This window comes from Salvia miltiorrhiza, chromosome 6 (assembly GCF_028751815.1).
Source record: "Salvia miltiorrhiza cultivar Shanhuang (shh) chromosome 6, IMPLAD_Smil_shh, whole genome shotgun sequence".
NCBI lineage: Eukaryota > Viridiplantae > Streptophyta > Magnoliopsida > Lamiales > Lamiaceae > Salvia > Salvia miltiorrhiza.
In genome coordinates, this window is record NC_080392.1 from 40,730,933 (window position 1) to 40,753,924 (window position 22,992).

The 22,992-nt window shown below is 35.9% G+C and overlaps 2 protein-coding genes and 1 long non-coding RNA gene across 3 annotated transcripts; 1 reads left to right on the forward strand and 2 right to left on the reverse strand.

Moving 5' to 3' along the window:
• The first annotated feature begins 4,695 nt into the window (after positions 1 to 4,695).
• LOC130989544 (granule-bound starch synthase 2, chloroplastic/amyloplastic-like) lies at positions 4,696 to 10,154 on the forward strand. The gene is made up of 10 exons (XM_057913520.1): positions 4,696 to 5,481; positions 6,009 to 6,135; positions 6,229 to 6,312; positions 6,435 to 6,893; positions 7,535 to 7,599; positions 7,944 to 8,021; positions 8,086 to 8,196; positions 8,486 to 8,530; positions 8,665 to 8,838; positions 8,935 to 10,154. The coding sequence occupies exons 1-10, from the start codon at positions 5,131 to 5,133 to the stop codon at positions 9,889 to 9,891; spliced, it is 2,451 nt and encodes an 816-aa protein (XP_057769503.1). The 5' UTR covers positions 4,696 to 5,130; the 3' UTR covers positions 9,892 to 10,154.
• Positions 10,155 to 10,959: 805 nt separating this feature from the next.
• On the reverse strand, positions 10,960 to 14,658 carry LOC130989545 (defective in cullin neddylation protein AAR3-like). Its single transcript, XM_057913521.1, has 9 exons — positions 14,462 to 14,658; positions 13,884 to 14,013; positions 13,406 to 13,457; positions 13,248 to 13,323; positions 13,073 to 13,155; positions 12,839 to 12,935; positions 12,478 to 12,523; positions 11,621 to 11,697; positions 10,960 to 11,534 (listed from the first exon to the last, which is right to left on the reverse strand). Exons 1-9 carry the CDS (start codon positions 14,505 to 14,507, stop codon positions 11,272 to 11,274), a joined length of 870 nt encoding a protein of 289 aa, XP_057769504.1. The 5' UTR covers positions 14,508 to 14,658; the 3' UTR covers positions 10,960 to 11,271.
• Positions 14,659 to 17,299: 2,641 nt separating this feature from the next.
• Positions 17,300 to 20,117, reverse strand: LOC130989546 (uncharacterized). Its single transcript, XR_009090679.1, has 4 exons — positions 20,039 to 20,117; positions 19,934 to 19,962; positions 17,666 to 17,948; positions 17,300 to 17,584 (listed from the first exon to the last, which is right to left on the reverse strand). It is a non-coding gene; the product is annotated as an uncharacterized LOC130989546 (long non-coding RNA).
• Positions 20,118 to 22,992: the final 2,875 nt, after the last annotated feature.

Here is a 22,992-nt window from a genome sequence, read left to right on the forward strand (position 1 = left end):
ATATATTAGAATTGCTAAAACTTTATGCTTATGAATTTAAATGATATTGTCAATGCCTAAATGCTTTATGTTTTATTAATTGCCTATCTGATGTTAATCGAATTCGGATTCTGGATGGGACCGCAAATCCCTTCGGAATTAGTGTACACCCTTGTGATCGTGAGTCATCTAGCGGGTTGGCCGATCATAGTGTCCGTAGAGGGAGGCCTCCCTCTCGGCACGAGTTACTGATATGGTGATTAATGATATAAAATACCTGTACAGGTTATTGATGAAAGAAATGATATTATGTTTGGTAAATACGAGTCTTTAAAGGAAAACCCTCGTATATTACTACTGTTGAAAGGCTTGACAATAAAATATTATGCATGTATGTAAATTTCGGCAAGTGTCCACTAAGTACTCCCGTACTTAGCCCTGCATGTATTTTTAAATGTGCAGGTTGAGCTGTGATCGAGGATGTAGTGTGCAAGCGGAGCTTCTGTCAATCTAGGATGAGTACCTCAGAGTAGAGTATATGTCTTCATACATATACTCAAAATGTTATTCCGCTGCGAACACTGATTTTGCTAAAGACATTATGTTATCTTGTCAAATAATATGTATTATTTAATAATGTACTCAAACTCGTTGAGTACCTCTTTTGGATAATATTATGTACGGTTCCTTTTGACCTTCGTTAAATTCTAGTTAATTTCAATCGTTTTCATTATACAAGTCGAGTCATCAAGAAGCTAAACATGCCCCTTTTCTAATCCCGCTCCTAATTTCCCTCCCTTAGTCGCGGTTTTCCCGAATTTGCTATCCTTAGCAAGTGCGTTCGTGACAAAGACAAAGTCTAGTACACAACTAGATCACAATTCACAATCACAAAATGATGTCCATGGCTACTACTCCATTACACGAGTTCCACTTTGCTCCGTCTGACTCTGTGCCGTCCTCGAATCACCATGAGTATAGCTATTGAGCACTGTAAGAAATTGAAATTTAGGTAAAAAATAAACCAAACAAAGTAATGTAATAAGTAATAACATATGAAATAATTAGAATAAAATATAATTACCCGATTCAAACTCCTTCTGTTGCTCTTCTTCTGGAACTCCTTCTTCATCTTTTTTTTATCAAAGTTGCTAGATCTTAACCAATCTTCAGCACAAATCAAGGCCTCAACCATTTCTGGCACCAAAGAGCTTCTATACGGTGATAGAACACGTCCTCTCATACTAAATGCACACTCCGAAGCAACACTAGATATGGGGACAGCTAAGATATCTCTGGCCATCTCAGCAAGTACATCAAAATATCAAACTGGTCGACGTCATTCTTACCCACTTTGTATTGCTTCTCAGTGAGGTAGATAGTGAGCTCGTTTGTATCAAGATCATCACAATCTTGATCACTCTCTTGCAAAGCCTCAAGGGTCATTGCACTACGACGTTTTGATCTCCTTTCTCTGACTGCTGTCGATGTAGAAGCACTAGCTCGTGGTCGAGATGTGGGTGTCACACGATGAGATGCCTTATAAAACTCAAATAACTCCTTCAATGCGCTCGTCACCTCACTCACCAAAACAGCTGCACGTTCCAGACTTATTTAAATACATTTCTAAAATCAATTTTTTGCTAAAAAGGTATAATTTCAAAGTTTATAAAATTTTATTGATTATAATTTTGAACATGGTATATAAACGTATATTTATAATTATTTGTAAACTATTTAAATTATCTTATAATGGCAATTGACATCACACACTATTATTATATAGTAATTAAATACCTTCATTCACAATCTTCTAAAAAAATTTATTTTTGAAATTCTTTTTTCATATAATCCCAGCTTGACATAAATATGACCGTGAGGTAAAATAGATATAACGTCAGTTGGATGGAAACAACGTCGTTTCAGGCTGTTAGACAATTAAAAACCCTAAAATTATTTTCATTCCTATTTTCATTTTCTCCTAATCCTTATATCTAATCAAATTTGTTGCAGCAAAAAGAGTTTCTACCTATTACTTTGATTTCTTGTATTACTTCTTGTCATTTTCTCTCATCAGCTTCATTCATATCACTTTCTCTCAATTTAATACTTCGATTATCAATTTATTTAGTTAGATGCTAATTTTAAACGTAAATGACATTGTTTTAATATGTCCAAATTAATATTGTATTAGTAATCAACAAATATGGTACGTAGAATTTCATATAGTATTTCAGCACAAAATTTGACCAAAAAATAAGCGAGTATGCAAAATAAAAAAATATATAATAATTGGATAATTTTAATATATATTTCAAAATTGATGTGCAAAGGCCACTAAATTTATACTCCCTCCGTCCCAATATTGTTGGCCACATTTTCTTTTTGGTTTGTCCCACTATTGTTGGCCACTTTCTAAAAATGACAAAGTTTATTTTAATAAAGTCAACAATTACTCACTAATTAAGTCAACAATTGTTGGCCACTCTCTAAAAATGTCAAAATTACTCACTAATTTTGGTGGGCCACACTAAATTAAAACATAACACTCAATTTCTTAATCTCCGTGCCGAAAAGAATGTGTCCAACAATAGCGGGACGGAGGGAGTATACAGTAGGAAACTAAAGAGAAAAAGTAAACATTTGTTTAGTATTAAGGAAATGTGATATTTCCACAAAAGAATTAAAGGTATCTTTATGTTATGCTTAATAAAATAATCCAACATATAAATATAATGTTTCAATAATATTTATTTTTTTTATCAAAAGAGAAGAGTGTGAAAACAAAATTTTGTAGTAGAGAAAGAGAGAGAAAAAATATTAATAATAACGACAACCTCAAAACAACCATGTAAATAAGAAAAGACAAAATATGAAAAATTGATAAAAAAAAGGAGAGAGAAAAAATAAACATTTTAAAATTTTAAAGTATAATACTCCCTCCGTCCCAATAATGAAGACACACTTTCCTTAATGGGCTGTCCCAATAATAAAGACACATTTCTATATATGGAAATAATTAGGGCTTACCAAATTATAATTAACTTAACCTTAATCACTAATATAAATATAAAAAAGACCCGATCATATCAGCCTCATCTCTCTCACTCGAATGTTCTCTCTTCTCCTTCACCATTTCTTCTCCGATCTGATCTGTCGTCCTCCACTACGCCGCCGCCCTTCTCCAATCTGATCAGCCGTCCTCCACCGCCTGCTTCTTCTTCTTCCCCCGACGAAATCTGGTTTGGGTTGTAGGCGCGGCGGATCTGGTTCTGGTTCTAGGGGCTAGGGGTTGCAGGGCGGCGGATCTGGGGGCTAGGGTTTGCAGGGCGGCGGCGCCATCGCGTTTGTGAAGAGAAAAAGAGAGGTGAAGGGAAAGGGGTGGGGGGACAACGACGATGGCTGACTTCCGGCGCCTGCCGCCCCAGCCTCTTCCGACGAAGAGCGTCACTGTTGACTTCCGTTTGACTGCCGCCGCTTCCTTCCAGATCTCCGGTAAGCAGCAGCATGTCACGACTGCGCCGCTTCCTTCCAGTTTCTAAGTTTTCTTTTGGATTCGATTTTGAGTTCGATTATGAGAATTTAATTAATCTGTTGGTTCTATTTATGAATTTGTTCGATTTATGAATTTGTTCGATTTATGAATTTGTTGGTTCCATTTAATTAATCTGTTCCATTTATGAATTTGTTCGTTTTCTTTTTGGTTTCCATTTTAATTTCAGATTCAAAGCAACTGAAACCAGCTTTCATTTTAGAATCACATTGAATTTGGCTTTGAATTGTTGAAAGTAGAAGAATAAATAAAAAAAACCGCATAACAGTAAATAAAAAAAAATTAATTTTATTTAATTCATTAAAAAATTCAAATTTTATTAATTTAAATATTTATATTTCCAGAATATTTTTAAAATAAAAGTAAATACAACTCCTAATCAATTCCTTAATCAAATACACTAATGAGGTGGGCTATAACACTTTATCACTTAAACTACCTCTCCTTAATCTCCGTGCCCAAATGAAATGTGTCTTCATTATTGGGACGGAGGGAGTAATTTATTTGTTTTAAATTCATATTTGATAATTTTTATACCAAATTAAAGATCTTGCATTTATCTTTAATTTAAGATATATATTGAATATTTTTTATAAATAAAATTTAATTTTTAAAAAAAATCACAAAAATATAAAAAAGAGAATATGAGAGAGAGTGTGTATAGATAAGTGAAAGAAACCGTATGATGAAAGAGAAGAGAGGAGAGAGGAGAGAGAAAATATATGGAATTTGTTGAGTATTTTTATTTTATGAGATTTATTCAGTTCTGTAAATATCTTTATTATGATTCTTTAATTGTCATTTTGCCACAAATTGTGTTTTCATATAATAAATAGATAGATTGGGATATATCCGATATCACAAATACCCTAATTTCTGGCCACCGGGTCCTCACTTAAGTGAAGTGACCCGGGTTCGATCCCTCTTGGGAACGAATTGGTGATTGGAGATATAAGGTGGAGTTTGGTGAATGGAGAGATAAGGTGGTTCTTGGAGTGGATGGGGAACTAACTACTAACATCTAACATGACTTTGACCGATCAAAAAAAAAAAAAAAAAAAAAAACAAATACCCTAATTTAAACCCCCTAGATTCGAGTATAACATGAACAATAATTTTTCAACATATATACGAAATTTCACAAATTTATTTCCGTGTGTTAATAATTTATTTCCCACGTGTCATTAGCAAGAGGGGTTACTTGAGATGAGATGGTGAGCTCGAGATGAAGCAGAACCTCAAGCTTTCGGCTTCCAATATTAATTCGATGAAACCCACTGAATCTCAACCTCACATCGATTTTGCTGCTTCTGATTTTGACTCCCTCCTTGGGACCTACTTCGAACCAGCAATTGGAACGCCTATCTAATTCATCTTGGCGTTTTGTTCATCACAAGCACAAGCCCACGCACGTTTATAAACTCCCCCATTTTTATGCACTGTGATGTTCCCTCATTGCAAGGATCCGTGATTAGGTTCGTTGGTTTCCCAGTTTCCCCATTTGGGCGTGTTTTCAATTTCCATTTCCCACCGAGTCGCTTGTTTTACCGGAAGAATCGGAGTGTGTTTTCGTTGAGGCAAATAGTCGAACACTTTTAATGGCGTCCATGAAATCCTATTCCTTCCCCACAGGAGTGGACAGTTCCATACTCGTTCGCGGCGCGAATCGTCATCGGCCATTGATTTCTATACTAGCCTACAGGCAGAGGAAAGTTGGGGATTGTAATTCACCTGGGTTTTCGAGTAATTCGGCCGTGGATCTTCTTAGCAGAGTGTCACTGTGCAGTGGATGCGGCGGCAGACGGCGGAGGTGGGCCAACCAGGGTGTAAAGGCTGCGGCGGCTGGAGGCCGGGCAGACGAGACGGATGATGAGGTGGAGGATAGTTTGCAGGCGACAATTGAGAAGAGCAAGAAGGTTCTTGCCATACAAAGCGACCTTTTGAAACAGGTTCTTGTACTACTTTCTCTTTTTTGTTCTTGAATTTTTTAATGAGAACTTGTAAATTTATTTTATTTCACGTGTCTGCCTAATTGAAGCTTTATTTATATTTTTCATTTTTCTTGTAAAATGATATCATGTAAAGGTCTTTGTCTTGAATGTATACTTTAATAAGTCTTGATATGCTGCCGGAATCTTTTTGGCTTTTGTTATCTAGCAAACTAGAGAAATTCATTGACGGCGCTTTTGAAAAAGGAAATGATCTACTTGTCATTTGAAGCACTTACATTTGTGATTTGTGGGTATTTTAAAACTTTGGCTAAGGGATTCAATCTGAGTAAAATGCTGTTCCACGAGGTTCCTTTGTCTTGATCATTACTGATGAACAAAGGTCTTCCATATCCTTTCATCTGTTAATTACTTATTCTGCTTCATCATGAACATGAGATTATTTTATGTGTTTGCATCTATTTTGTTTTATTATTGTTTTTGTTGTCTCATGAAAAGTTGTGCTTCTCTATAATTCCCCTTTTCAGATTGCTGAAAGGAAAAAATTGGTTTCATCAATTAAAAATGCCTCGATTGACCCTGAAGGCGGCGGACAGCTTTATAAGGAGAGTAATGTCACTATTTCCAGTGATGAAGCTTCTGCTGAAAGTGAAGGTAATAATAGCAATCAGAACTATAAGCTCGCCCATTCCCCAAGATGAGATGAATGCATACCCAGCTTCATTTCTACTAAAAATGTTGTTACAGATGCATCAGAACTTGGAAATGATCTTCCTGGTAAACAACTCAAAGCCTCTAGTTCCAGTCTTGATCCTGTTGCAAAAACTGAAGGTAAATATGTAAATCAGGACATTAAGCTTGACTTTTTGTCAACTGATCTTTTGCATTCCCAAATATGATGTGAATGGATATCCGTTTTCATATTCGTTGAAATGTTGTTACATATGCAACAGAACGTGGAAAAGGCCTTCCTGTTAATGGAGCTTCATTCGATGCTAGTTCTGCAAAACAGCCGAATGCCAATAGTTCTTGGGCTGTTCAATCAAAGAAAGTACCATATTTGCCATGGCAATCCCCCGCAGCGCCTGCACCAGAGCCTTCTTCAAGTAATAATTTTTACAATGTGTCAAAATATAGTACAGAGGTGATAGCGTCTAGTACAGAGATGTCCACTGAAGAAGATTCAGATGGAAAGTGGAAGGATACTACTATAAAAACATCGACTGTACTTGATAAACCATCTAGCAAACAAGAGGAGCAACATGAGGATTCATGGGAATCGATTCCCGAGGATGGAAATGTCAAAGCTGAAGATCCCACAGATGAAGATGTCAAGCCTGCTCCACTGGCTGGGGTCAATGTAATGAATGTAATTGTTGTTGCTGCAGAATGTGCTCCATGGGTCAAGACAGGTACTCATTATCTGAGTTGATTGAAATATTTTGATGGGTATACTTTCCTTTTTGAGTTTAGATATTGTCCTGACTGGTTAGTTATTCAAGGTGTCTCATGATGTTTATTTGTCACGTTGGATCTAGATTTTCCAGTATCTGACTTGGTGATATTATTGTCAATGCGATTACGTCATATTAGTCGCAGCACTAAACACGAATGATGCAGAAAAGGGTACATTAGGTGGATTCTTGTAGAGATATGTTGAATTGGGAGGTTATAGAGCTTCTCATCCAGTCAGATCACTTCAGTTTTCTAGTAATTCTTATAGGATAAGCTTAACTGAAGTTTAACACATGCTTTAGGTTTCCTCTCTACAAACCTGCCGACCAGAGAAGGAGAAAGTTATCGCTAACGCTAATGAGAATCTTGACTTATGAAGAACAAAATAACTTAACATTGCCTAAAAGGACATATGTGAAGCCTCTTATGTTCTATATATATAAGGACACCATATTTAGATTTTTTTCATCCAGCATTGAATGCTTTATCAAACATTTATTCTTGATAAGAGATTATTCACATACAAGAATCGTTATATGATTCTGTCCTCTGCTGGCACAAGGTCACTTGATACTAATTTATGAATATTGTTTCTTAGGTGGGCTTGGAGATGTCGCTGGATCTTTACCTAAGGCGTTGGCTAGGCGTGGACACAGAGTCATGGTAACTCTTCATTAAAAAAGCCATGTAATAAATAAACCTAATTTCAAGTCTATATTTTAGGGAACAGAACTTCATATAGTTGATATCTATTATTACAGAATGTTATCTGTGCACATGATTAATAGTCTAGCCCGTATTATATCTGAAATATTTTGTCAGCGTAAACTACCGCTAGCAAAGTGTATACAGTCCAAATTGTGGAATGTGTGTGTTTGAGAGAGAGAGAAAGAGAAAGCTAATTTAACTATAGTTCTAATTGTATTAACTATGGAACAACATTATTCTACATGGCAGAGAGTCTTAAACTGATTTCTACCCCACCCGGCCCCACCGGTAACTGACAGGTTGTTGTACCTCGCTATGGCGATTATGTGGAAGCTCAAGATTCAGGTGTTAGGAAGAGATATAAAGTGGATGGTCAGGTAAGTTATGAATATACAATTTAAATATTTTTATATAGTTGTATGACATCATGATATTTTGCAGGATTTTGAAGTTAATTACTTCCACGCCTACCTTGATGGTGTAGATTTCGTTTTTATTGATGCTCCCCTCTTTCGGCATATTGAGAATAATATATATGGAGGAAATCGTATGGTAAGTGTCTTGTGAATTTTACTTGAATTCTGCAAAACTTAAAACTTTACTTGAGGAATAGTATTCTTTTTCTTGATGATTTTATGACGGGGAAATCTTGGCCTATATACTTTTGACAGATAAATTATGCAGTTTGAAAGTTTTAGATTAATGAGTAGTTCTTTACTATTTTTTGTGCTTCCACTAGAGAGTTGGATTCTGAAAGAATGGTTTAAGACTTTAAGTAAATATATTCTGATAGAAAACATGCTAAGTTGCGAATAATCTCTCTTTTGCTCATTTCTTGCAGGATATTCTGAAGCGCATGGTGTTGTTCTGCAAAGCTGCTGTCGAGGTATGATCAATTAAATGTAGAATAGGCATTGCATGGCTACTAGACCTGGGTTAATCTTGTTTGATCTAATAAAGGGAAAAAGTATCATGCCATATGATTAGACATCATATGATTTGAAAGACGGTAAACTGCAGGTTCCGTGGCATGTTCCCTGCGGCGGAGTTTGCTATGGAGATGGAAATTTGGCATTCATTGCAAACGACTGGCACACTGCCTTGTTACCCGTCTATCTTAAGGCATACTATAGGGACAACGGCTTAATGCAATATGCGAGATCCGTTCTTGTGATTCATAACATAGCTCATCAGGTTCGTTCCATTTAAATTATAGTCGTTTGAGTGCCTTTGATGTTCTTGCCTTTTTATGGACATGAAAATAAGGGTTTCAAATTTTTGTGGAAACAGGGTCGTGGTCCTGTCAATGATTTCTCAATCGTGGATCTTCCACCTCAGTATCTCGATCTATTCAAATTATATGATCCAGTTGGAGGGGAACACTTCAACATCTTTGCTGCAGGTCTAAAAACTGCTGATCGCATCGTTACAGTTAGTCATGGATATGCTTGGGAGCTAAAAACTTCCGAAGGTGGCTGGGGCCTACACCAAATCATAAACGAGAACGACTGGAAGCTACGTGGAATCGTGAACGGGATTGACACAAAAGAGTGGAGCCCCGAGGTGGACGTTCACCTGCAGTCAGACGGGTACGTTAACTACTCCATCAACACCCTGCAGAGAGGTAAATCTCAGTGCAAAGCAGCGCTGCAGAAGGAGCTCGGGCTGCCCATACGTGAAGATGTTCCGGTGATTGGTTTCATCGGGAGGCTCGACAATCAGAAAGGCGTCGATCTGATAGCCGAAGCAGTGCCGTGGATGATGGGACAGGACGTGCAGCTGGTGATGCTGGGCACTGGCAGGCACGACCTTGAAGAGCTGCTGAGGAGGTTCGAGAGAGAGCACAACGACAAGGTGAGAGGATGGGTTGGTTTCTCCGTCAAGACCGCTCACCGGATAACCGCCGGCGCGGACATACTCCTGATGCCATCGAGGTTCGAGCCATGTGGCCTGAATCAGCTCTATGCAATGCGCTATGGAACAATCCCAGTCGTGCACGCTGTGGGCGGACTAAGGGACACCGTGACGCCCTTCAACCCGTTTGAGGAATCGGGGCTCGGATGGACCTTCTCCCGAGCAGAGAAAGACGAGCTGATACACGCGCTGGGGAACTGTTTCTGGACCTATCGCGAGTTCAAGCAGAGCTGGGAGGGGCTGCAGAAACGAGGCATGTCGAATGATCTGAGCTGGGACAATGCGGCGCAGAACTACGAGGAAGTTCTTGTTGCTGCCAAGTATCAGTGGTGAGATCTATGCCCTAACTTGCCATGCTTCTTAGTATCTTTGCTTTGGAGTGGATCTGTTCAACTGCACGACATCAGCTGCATCACTTTTTATGAGTGTTTTTGATGCATCAAGTAGTTGTTTGAAGCATGTCATATCATCTATTGATATGGTACAATAGGATAAGTAGGTGACATTCAGAATAAGCATTTGTTAGGCTTCTCAAAGAGAATACTTCCGTCTACTTCTTGTAATCATGGTGCTATTAAGTGTTTTCTTTTACATAACTTTTCTTTTTATGATCATTACCTACATCAACATCCCTTTTTTTCATTAATCACAGACTAGTGCCAACAAGATAACCTCGTTTCTAATTTAGGATCAACCCTATTTTCTTCCATTATTTAAAGGGGTAATTGCTAACTAAATCATAAACTTGGTACACATTTTGCAATATCGACTCCATTTTCAAGAAGTCGCAAATAAATACAAGGGATTATAGCAAAAAAAAATATACGGACTTTGAAAAGGTTGCAATTTTCACCAGAATTTTCAATTAAGTCAAAAAATATATGAATTTATATTTTTATTATAATTTTCACTTAAATTTTACTTTCAATGAAAGTAGAGTTTAGTAATTGACAATCGAAACATTAAGTAAAATATTAATTTTTGTCTTCTTAAATCTCCGAGTTTCTAAATACTCCTCATCATCACAAGTTAGACCAACATCAAGTGAACTTTTGACTGTCAATTAAACTCTAATTTAGTCGAAAGTCGAACTCATGTTAAAATTGCAACAAAAAATATAAATTCATGTATTTTTTGATTTAATTGAAAGTTCAGGTGAAAATTATAACTTTTTTTAAAATTTGTGTATTTTTTTACCATAATATCTAAATATAAAATCTTTTTTGATTTTGCATTTGAGGTTTAATTTCAATCAAGACTAGCCTTCATGTCATTTTTTTATAATCGTTTGTCTTTATTGGCATCCATATCATCTCTTCAATCCCCAGAAAATTTGGAGAAGCCTTAATTGAATAAATAGATTTGATATTTATTTTGCAAAAGCCTAAAAAAAAGCCGCAGTTGCAAAATGGATGTAAGTTCATAATATACTCCATACTGAAAATGAGACGAGATCGAAATTACAAAATGAGTATAAGTTCATGATTTACTTAGTAAATATTGCCATTAAACTATGAACATTTCTGAACAACGGGCATACATTGGACTAGAAAGTGATATTTTACCATTCTTGGAAACAAGAAGCGACTGAATATATAATAACTTCATTGATTTCAATCATCTCAACCAAACCAAGGACAAACCCAAGCGCTGCAACCAGGGCTCAAAATCTGTGTGAGCTTGAAGATGCTCACACTGCAGCAACTACGCAATCTATGTGTACGGGACTCGTCTATCGCGCTCAAAATTGAGACACGAATGGCCAGAGAGAAGCCCCGCAAAGCCCTTCGACAGACACCCCTCAACAGAGCAGGGGGACTTGGCGCAGTCCAACTTTACCGAGTTGTCTACGAGATAGATATGCCGTCTCTTAGGACTTGTGTAGCTACTATTGCTTGCACTTGCACACGAGTCCTGCCCCGTCTGCAGATTGTCACCCCAGAGCCTCCTCTTTGAACCGGGGAAGTTTTTCAAACCTGGTTGGTGTCCAGTAGTTTTAGAAGGGAGAAATGGATTTCGAATGAGCAAAGACTAATATGGATATATTAGTTTTGAGCAATACCCGACGATGTGATCTCGGCTTGTTGGGCTTCCACGTCATCGCAGTTGCAGAATGAATTACGATGGCTTCCCCTAATCCTGCATCACATGGTATATCAATACAGCATCAAAATCAAAAGTGAAATAGTTTTCTCCAAGAATTTCGTGATCATGGCAAATACACTGATTTAGCCTAATAATATGACTTTGTGACAAATTTAGCCTGGACGTGGCTCCCAGCATCAAAAAGCACAGTTAGCAATCGATGATGACACACAGCTACCAATGTTGATGAAACAATGCCGCTTCACACCTGAGGTGAATACACGAGTTTTTCCTAATAATATGGTTCTGTAACAGTTTTAGTCCAATATTTTTTTTTTTCAAAATTAAAAAAAAAAAAAAAAAGTACTAGTGAATTTTTGGCTAAAATTGTTGGAAAATCATATTTACCATATTAAACTAGTGTATTTCCCTCTAATGCGAAACAACGTCATTTTGTCTGTTGGTAGCCACATGTCACCTTTGGTTGCCAACTGTGCTTTTCCGATCCGGTGATGCTGGCAATCTTACCACAAATTCCATCTATTGGGCTTGAATAATGTATTAATGACTTACTGGGGTAAAATTGTCACACAAAGTCATATTATCAGAGGCTAAAGTAGTATATTTTCCCTTCAATATATAAACCTCATTTGCTAATCAATCATGCATTCAAATCAGTGAATTACTAGTTGTGAAAACTAAGGCCAATCCATGTCGTCTTTCAACAAATTACTTGTCTCGTGCACGCTATTCTTATGAATAAATAAGTATGCTATACACATATATGCTGGCGTGTGTGTGCATATATTTTTTGCTGTCATTGAGATGCTGTACCTGTACATGTATTCAACGAAGTCATCAATAAGTACCGGCCACGCTCCTGGTGAAGACAACCAACAGTTAGGACAAGAGAAACGATACATTTAAATATGTAATAACTTAGGGCCACACAGCAATCCTAACAATAACATTTCAGTTTCTTGGGCAGTATAAATCAATAGAGACTATAGGCATCGGGAATATTATGACAAGCATAATTAATATGTTTATGAAACAAGAAAAAATTCATTATACGAAACCTGATTCGGCCACCATTTCTTCTATCAAACAAACAAATTCAAAATTCAAATGCTTTTATGACGTTTCTCCTCCCAGCTCGAAAAATAATAGGTACGAACATGTGAAGACAATATACCTTCAGGGTCATACCCTTCAAGATTTTCATGGACACATCGACTGAAAGCTAAAACTTGTCGCCATGTGTCCTCGGATATGTTATATCGTTGATTTTTCTGGAGATCAAGAGAGCAACCAAAAAAGGTCAATGATGATGAAGGCAGAAATTGCGTCATACAAGTTGATATCATATACGAAAGGCCATAAGTGCTAATCCTCAATCAAAGTTGAAGCTCTAATACAAGAAACTTACCTCCACAAAGTTGCACCAATGATTAATCAGACGAAACCTTCCAGACAAAACTAATCTCCATGCCATAATAGCCCTGCTTACAGCTGGAAAATATTCGTGTTATTATTAGTCGTGAAAAGTATATTTGTGTCACAGTCTCACAGATTCAAAATACTAAAACAGGTCATCAACTTACTGATGTTTTTTTGGCCATTTTCCCGGCAAATGAAGAACACAAAATCGTAAAAGCGTGAGAACTCAGAATACTCTGCCTGCAAGATAGGAAGTACTGAGACGGACGTATCTAAAAATCCATATTCGAGGGGCCAGAAGTAACTAAAGATGGAATCTCACCGTCAAGTCTAGTCTTGACATCAGCTTGGACACTTCATCAAGAATCGAAACACTGTAGCAGAATACGACACTTTTCAGTTCTCTTAATAGAATTCTTTCCTGAAGTGATCATTTAGAATATCAAGCATTGAGAGAATCGCAAACTGAGTAAAGCTCTTTACAAGCGTGAACACAATGTGAAAGAAAAGAACTAAGTAGAACAGCAAGTCATCCTCGAAATGCCAGTATATGTCAAAATCTAACACTCTTTTTTGTCACATTATTCTTTCAGTCACATAAAAGTACAAAACTGCTTAAAAACTTCCACCAGTTTCAAGAAATACTTTCCTTAAGCTGCAACTTTCAGATATCATTGCTAATATTACACATTTTACAAATTAGTCTCCACAGAGGAATAATTTAATTCAACTCATTAACTTAACCAAATGTATCTTCAAAGTAATTTTTCCTAAATTGTTTCTCTTCACAAAATAGCTACCTTGTGCTGAGTTTTGACTCCACCAATTTCCACAGCTGTGCCAATTCATCTCTCAAGTCTCTTATCCTCTGCGACTCGTCATCTGGACCGTGATTATCCCACTTATTCATAATCGCCCTTGATGTAATATCTGACACAAAATTATGATTAAAGAGAATCATAACACAGTTCATAACCTAAGCAGAATACCACTGGAATTGCGTATAAAGTATGTCTATTGGCCTTCAAGCAGAAACTGTTCCCCAATTTCACTCCAATTAATCTTGCCCCAAATAAAAATCGAGTCTTTCCACTACAAACATGTTGTAGAGTCAATTCTTAATCGAAACAACTTAATTTCGCCACCCCCCACCCCAAAACTAAACTATGAGCTAATTTCACCGACTAAAATATGAAATCTTGCAAACCCACATAAGCAAATCCAAATTCTAAGAATTCAGGAACACCTTAACAGAACACTATTATACTAGTAACTACAAAGAAACAAAGATTCGTCAAATTCAATTTAAGAGCAGTCATACAACAAAAAACCCAGATAAAAAAGATAAATCAAAAGGAAAAACGGACGAAAATATTACCGCAGTACTGACGGTAGGTTTGGAAAATATCGAAGGAAAAATCCATGGCGAACTACTGGGGTTTCGCTGCGCAAACGAAGTCCCAGATGCAAATTCACCGAAGGTAGCGTGGTGGCAGCTGCACTGTAGCTGGATGGCGAAGATTTATGAATTGAAATTTTGGGTAGAAATACAAATGCAAAGAGTTGGTTAATATACGAAGTGTGTATTATAACGCGGGACTGTATAATTCTAGTACTACACGACGTGCAAACAGGAAAAGCAAAAGTTTTAAGATTTTATGATTGGGGTTTTGGCAAATAAAATCATAAATTATAGGTTTAAAATGATTTTTGGAGGGTGATAATTAAATCAATATTTTTTTAATTTTTACAATTTTATTTAGGCAATTTTTTTAAAGTGAAAATCGAATTAAGTTATCACGAATAGGCCCAAAAATGACATATCAAAACTGTTAAGGATAAATTCACAATAAAAGAACGTGTAAAATTACATGCTTTGACAATACTTTGATGATCAGAGAAAAATTAGAGGGCTAAAATTGTAAAATTAAAAAAATATAATTTAATTCATCGCACTTTAAATATTACTTCAAATTATAATTCTAAAATAGTTCGTGATTTTATTTTTCTAAACATCTCTTTATACCCTTTTGTGTGTTTAGGCTGCTTGTGATTAATAATGAATCTAACAATTTGTCGGCTGGATAATTAGTGGTTCGATTTGTTTATAAAGATTGTTCTTTCTTTTATGGGTTAGATAAGCTGGAATATTCTTTAATTTGATTTTGGTAAAATTCTTTAGGGAAAATAATTTAGGCTTATAGTTTTATTTTTAACAAACATAAGTTGTATGAAAATCTGAGATCGTGCCACGGGCTGTTCAATTTTTTTTATATATACCTGCATGTTAGAATTATTTTAACTCTAATGGTCGAATTAATTCATTTTATGAATTAATATCTTTTTATTTTATCTTATTTATTAATTATCAAATAAGAGAGTTAATATAATACTACATATATTTCCCGTCTTATTTATTTCAAGGGAATTTAATTTTGACTTTGTCAAAATTAAATTTGATTTTGTTTCCATCAAAATCAACCGTTCAATTTTGTTAAATTGAAGTGCTGAAAATAATCAAGGACATAGCAATAATTATGGATAAATGCAAGGAGTGAAGAATCAATTCATAAACTTGGAAGAAAAGAGAAGAATCAGATGTTCAACAAGCTACAAAGATTAAAGACTTTGTCTTCCATATTTTTAGGGATTGTTGGTTCGCATGTGTAACCAATCTCTAAACTTGGGGAGCAAGAGCTCAACCTAGCACACTTTGACTTGAAGATAACTCCAATACCCATATCCACTATTCATGTTCTCAGCCACGTTTTTCTTGCCCATCAAGCATATATTGAATCTATAAATAAGGGAAAAGCTTATTGCAATCAGCATCGGTCCATATAAGAATATATACAAGTGCAGAAGCTCAGAAGCTATTGTTCTAAATCTTACCGGACATCTAGTTCAAAACACACCTTGAGTGGGAGACTCGTGTGCCTAACATTCTTTGAGTGGGAGACTTGTTTGTTATGGCTAGTTGATAGGTTTGTATATTTAGTTTTTCATATAATAGCTTCATTAAAGTCTTGTTGCTAGTATTATTGATAGGATTAGAAGAGATTTCTTTTTCTATCAATACCACTAAATAAGAGGGATTCTATTGAGTGGTTTCACGCATCTTCATTGTAAAATAGATTTTTATAGTGAATATACAACTGCAATTAATTAATATTGCAGTATAAAATCATCCATTGTGCGTATTTTTATTTTATGTTGCTTTTGTGTTCTTTATACGGTAATATTATTAGGTTGATTGTTCCATCATTCTATCTAACATTTTTGTGTTTGCAAGAGCAACAAAACTTTCACTACATATTTTTATTTTGAGGGAACATATACCTACATAAGTTTCATAAAATGTAAAATATAATCTTATTTACTGACATACTAAGATTGCGTAAGACGGATTGAAGGTTTGAATTTGTTATTCAAAGACTCAAAGTCAATCTGCTTCAATCTAAGTTTTGGGATTTTGAGTAGAAAACGACTATGTCATTGAAGGAATTTTAGAAAAGAGGTGGAAAGTAATCAAAAGAATTATTGTGTGATTTTGGTGATTTCTATATGTTGATGGCGGTCAGAATATTTTTTTCCCTTATTTTAATAATTAACAACTAATCAATTATATAATCGCAAAAATTTGAATACAATTAATTATACAGTATAATCGGATTGCACCTCAACCCGCATCCTTATTTTCATTGCTAAACTTTTCAATGCCTCACGGAGATTATGTATCCTCCATCATTGTGAACCACCTACTTACTCTCTAGAACATATTCCATATGTAATCCATTGATACCATTTCCACATTTGTATACAGTTTATATATGAATCTCGAGTGCAACTAACAAGTTATGACTTACCCAGTACAAAGCATTTAATACAAAATAAGAATTGAAGAGATTCTAAGCATAACTAATACACAAACATCTAGCTTATGATTGCAAAACTTGATAAATTTCATGTGCTCATTATTATAGTGAAGGAGAGCAAGTTTTTAACTTAGGTTGATTTGGAAATTAGGACAATAACTTTTGGACTTGTAAAAATATGACACTAATTAATAAGCGTTGCATCCGCATGACATTTATAGGCCAATTATTGAATTTTGAAACTTTTTTGCACATGACAACCCGCACGGAGGGGTTGATTATGTGGCAAGCACGTCATTTTTACGGCTCCGGATAGGATGTCGTGTGCTTGGTCCATGCGGGAAAGTCCGAAAATTCGATAATTGGCCGAGAAATGTGCTACGGGTGCAACACTTATTAATTAGTGTTCTATTTTTATAAATCCGAAAGTTATTGTCATAATTTCCAAATCAACCTAAGTTAGTGTCCTAAAAAACCCTCTTGACTCCAATAGTTGATGAATTGGTATGGTTCAGCCTTGATCTTCGCTTGGATTCTCGTCGGCTTTGTCTTTGGATTGGAGGTCCTTAAGAATGAATCCCGGTACCACGAAATTTGCAACCCAATAGGCAACAAGGCATACACCACTGCCATCAAACATTCGTCTATTACATTACTAATTATGTACATCACTGCCACAAATAAAACATAGAGTAAAGGTTGCTCACCCTGTCTGAAGAAGAACCGACAACTTGGCAGCGGGGGGAGCAGTAGCTGCAAGAAAAGTACAAGGTAGCGCCCTGCTGCTTAAGGAGAAGCTGTTACCGTTGAGTTCTAATCTACGAGGCCACATTGTGTGTTTGTTTCTAACTGATGATAATGGTGGAGATGGATGGTAATGGTTGAGGCACTTCATCCCTCAATATATGTGGATAATGGTACACCGTTTTTCTCTAACTTCAGCTGTCAAATGGGCCGACCTAACCGCCTCAATGCTCCAATTTCATTTTTCTATAAAAGCACATAAACATGAAAAAATCTCAATATTTTAATAAGACAGTTTAATTCCATTGTAAAGGAATTGATTAAAAAACAACTTAATCCTCTTCAAATAATCCATATTAATAAGTTCTTGAAAAGAATTCCTTACGTACCAATATATACAATCAAAATGAAAGGGCTCCATTAATCAAGCCCAAGTTAAATTAAATAAATAAGGCCCAATATTTTATTTAAATAAGTCCATCAAATTTTCCTTTGACTAATACCCAAGCAAATAAATAATTAGAGCCTGAACATTTAATAAAAGTCCATCAGATTTTTAATTAATTAAGGAGCCCTAACAATTAAAATATAAAGGCCCAATAAGTAAGTAAAAGCCCAAACAATTAAGGGGGTGTATCGTTGTGGAATTTGATGGATTTCTATGGATTTTAAAAGTGTAGGTGTATTCTTTCAAGACTTTTAAAAATCCATATAAATCTGGGTGTATTCGTTCAAGACTTTTTAAAATCCATACAAATCTAGGTGTATTCGTTATTCCATTGACTTAAAATTCGGAATGACTTTCATGGATTTCATCCAAAAAATACACACGACGAAATCTGGCCAAGAACCACGAGAATTGAAATCCATGAAGTTTTAAGCGAGCGCTGAGTTCCAGCGCCCGCGGCCAAGAAGCCAGCGAGCGCTAGAACTCGGCAATCGTTGAGAGTGTCCAGCGAGCGCTGGGTGTGCGTGGGCGCTGGGTTCCCAGCGGCCGCTGGGTTGCCGCGGTCGCTGGGCCCAGGCAGCCCAGCCCACCCACGCTTTTTAAATACAGCTCTTCGGTTTTCTTTTCCTCATTCCACAGAAGCCTACTCCAAAAATATACCACAGAAGCAGACTTTGGTTTTCCAGCGCTCGCTAGAACTCAGCGGTCGCTGGGTTTCCAGCGGGTGCTGGGACTCCGCGGGCGCTGGGTCTTTTCTAGCGGGCGCTGGTTTCATGGAATTCAATTCCAAAATTATCCCGTAAAGTCTTCGAAAATCAGTGAATATCGGGGTGAAATCCAACCACGAATTCTTTGAAAGTCGTCTGGATCTATGTGAATTCCATGGAATTTAAATTCCATGGACTTTTTAAAGTCTGTGGAAATCCACAACGAATACACCCCCTAAATAAAGGTGGCCCAAACCCATTTATATTTTTTAACCAAAATATAAAACACACTAACCACATTCAATCACACTCACACACCCACCCACACGTTTCTCTCTCTCTCTCGGCTGCTCTCCGCCGCCGCCGGACGCCGGCTGCCACCGTCCTTTCTCCCTCTCTGAACTCTCCCTCTCTTTTATCGCTCATCTCTCCCGATCCCTCTCTTGTCTCTGCCGGAAACAGGCGGCAGACGCCACCGCCGCCGCTCTCTCCTCTTCTCCGGCTGAACGGCCGCCTTCTCCATCTCCCTCCTCTTCTCTCACTCCCTCTGTCACACACCCAAACGCACACGGACACGGCCTAAGCCGCGCCGCCGCCTCCCCTGCTTCATCTTCTCCGATCGAATGGCCGGAGCCACCGCCGCCGCCCTCCGTCCGTCGCCTGGAACCGGGTAAGCCCTAAATCTTCATTTCTTATCCCCTTTTACCCACTGAATTCTTCTAACTTCTAGCCTCTCTTTTTCCGATTCGGCTGAAACGGAGACAACGGCGACATCGCCGCCGCCGCGTTACCGCCGACGAGCTACCGCGGTTCCGCCTCCCTGACCCCGTCACTCACACACAGAACAGGCTCAGCCCCAACTTCCAGTCAACACAATAGAAATAGAGTTTCATATACTAAGCTGTAATTGTTGTTCAATTATAACTTGTGCTCACACACCGTATACTGTAATTTCAATCCTTCATTTGTATGTGTAATTTCAGTTTGCCCACAAACTGTACATGCACATAAAATGGAATATGAGCAATTTGATATGAAGCATGAAATGAAGGAGGAGTTTAGTTTAAGGAGAAAACCTCGAATTGGTGGTGTATGTTGTTGCTCTCTGCATAATTTACAAAAAGTGAGAATGAGTTTCACAAAGAAAATTAAAAGAGATGGGAATTATTTTGTATTATTACCGTGAAACTTGACTGCAGGAATTGAGTATGAGAGGTGAGAAACGGGATAGGTGATGCATGTTTTAAAGAAGGAATGGAGTGGGTAGGATGAATGACGACCATGTATTCCTTAATTACGTTAACAAAATATCTTCAATATTAATGCATTAACTCATTCACTTAGCTAGGCCCAAATACCATACAAGTCCATAACTATAGGCCCAACTCTTGTAGGAGCCCAATATTCATGTGGGCTTGTTACTTAATAAATTAAATCATTTTGTGGGCTCAATCCACCAATCAATCAAAGAAGGTCCATATTTAACAAAGGGCATACAAGTTAGAAGGAAGTTGATGACGTGGGGAAGAATGTGAGGAGAGAGGAGAAGCAGTTTTGCTTGCTAGGAAGCAAGCTATGTGTGAGTCCCATTGAAAGGAAAAACCAATGATGTGAGAAAGCATCATTATGGATGCTCTAATATACTAATGGACTCAGAGTATATTGTAAGCACATAATATATTTGTAACAATAATAAATCATCAAATTTATAGTAAAATAAAAAAAATAATGACTATAATTGTGAGAATATTGTCACATGTTGACTATATTGTTTGATTATGAACTAAGATATTAGTGAAATGACACTAAGGGTGTGTTTACTTTGATATAAAATATTAGAAAAAATATATTTTTCATCATTTTCACATGTTTCCTATGATGGATAATTTTCTCTGGTCAGGTTGGAAAATTTATTCGGGCAGCCCATTTTCACTCATTTTCTCACAAATGTTGGATAATATTATCCTATTGGGAGGAAGTGAAAATATTTTCCAACATTTCAATTTATTTATCCATCTATTTCTAATAAAGTAAACACGTGATAAAAAAAAAAGAGAAAAAAATAATATTATCTCACATTTTCTTATCCATCATTTTCAAATGAAAATTTTACAATCAAAGTAAACACACCCTAAAGATTATAAAATAGAATCAATTATAATTGTGAAAAGTTTGCCACACATTCACCAAGATAAAATTCAACAAATACGCTTCGACTACTTAAATGTGTTGCAAGATTCTAATTTCCATATACACTTAATTTTACTAAAGTGCATATATTTTTATAAGCAATGCATGCATGCTTTTTGCAATTTGTAAGTAAATATTCTATTAACAAGAGCGTATCAAATCTTTTAAACAATTACAAATCAAAATAATTCGTAACCATAACAAAATGCTAAGCAAATAAAAAGGAGAAAAAATATTATTAATCTGCAATTTTTGTAATATACTAGCAGATTTTGATTAGTTATTTTTTAAAATTTTAATAATAATAAAATTTATCTGTAATTTTACAAAACACATTATCATTAACACAAATACTCCTGTGCACTTGAAGATTTTCGAATGACACTACTTCAACATACAAATGACACTTGAAGATTTCAAGTGTCATTTGTATGTTGAAGTAGTGTCATTTAAAAACCAGTTGCACGGGAGAGTGTCTCTCTCATTAATTGATAAAAAAAACATGTCTCGATATCTTTATGAATGTGAATGTTTGCATTATGAAAAATATGTTCTGTGAACATTACTGAACAATCACTAAAGCATAATGGAATAACAAAGAACGAGGAGACATAATTTTAAATGTGCAAAGCTGCTATCAAAAATCATGGAAGGTTAATTATTTGAATTTTTATAAAAGGAAGATATTCATTGACACAATATTTTAAAAATAAATTCCAATATTTTCCTTAATTATTATTGACGCTAATTAAGTAAAATACTAATTACATTAAAATATACTCCAAAATATACTCCCGCTGTCCCATTAAAAGTGACATGTATTTAACCTTTTAAAAAGGGAATGAGATTCAGTGTACCACACTTTATGTCCCACTTTGTGTCTCACTTTCAATTTTATTTATTTTCTTATATATTTTTCTTCAATTTCAACTTTATATGCTTTAGTTTAATTTTGTGATTATTAACTAGGGTTTATTCCATTAATCTAGGGTATATAATTATTTTTTATCATTTAATTTCGCTTTTATTAGTTAATAATAGGTTGATAAATTCAAAATCATGGTATATATTTTTTAAAATTTTTAATTTTTTAAAATAAAAATTTAATATAATTCATAGTATCATAATAAATTTTAATTTTATAACAAATATTTTTAAAATAATAGATATAAGAATGAGACACAGTGGCACACATAAAATTGTGGGACACTAGATCTCATCCCTTTAAAAAGTGTAGGTCCCACCACTTTTAACCAATTTACATATTCTTCTAAATTTTTGTGCCGAAAAGTTTTGAGCCACTTATAATGAGACGGAGGGAGTAATAATTATAGATTTTTTTAACTGTATTACAAATTGACGTAATTACTCTAATTATATACACCTATTATGTTAATTTATCACTACTCTTAATTAAAGTACATGATTTTCCTTGAGAAGATAATAATACGTATACTGCCTTGAACTGCAAAATCTAATAAGTCTTTGTTTTTTTTGGGGGGAAAGAAATACTCTTATGACTCCAAATCATAAAGAGCAATATTTGAAAGCTAGGTTGCAATAATTCTCTTTTGGATATTCATCTTCTTCATAACTCTTACCATAGTTCTGATTCGTTATGTGATGAGTTGTACGAGACGTTTGCTCATGCCTGTAAAACCGTGATATTAGAGTTTTTTCATATTTATCGTGAAGCTAATAGAGCGACTCACGAGCCTGCAAAATCTAAGTTGAGAACTGATTTCTTATAAATGGGAACGTAGACCGAAAAAATGCTCACTTGAGAATTGCAAAATGCTGCTAGTGCTATGAAATATGAATACGATAAACATGAATATAGTGATTCTGTCACATCAAATGCTCACTTGACAACTCATCTCTATACATGTCCACAATTTAATTGGTTCCCATTTACGCGCTAACAATTTCAATCGCCACCCAAAAT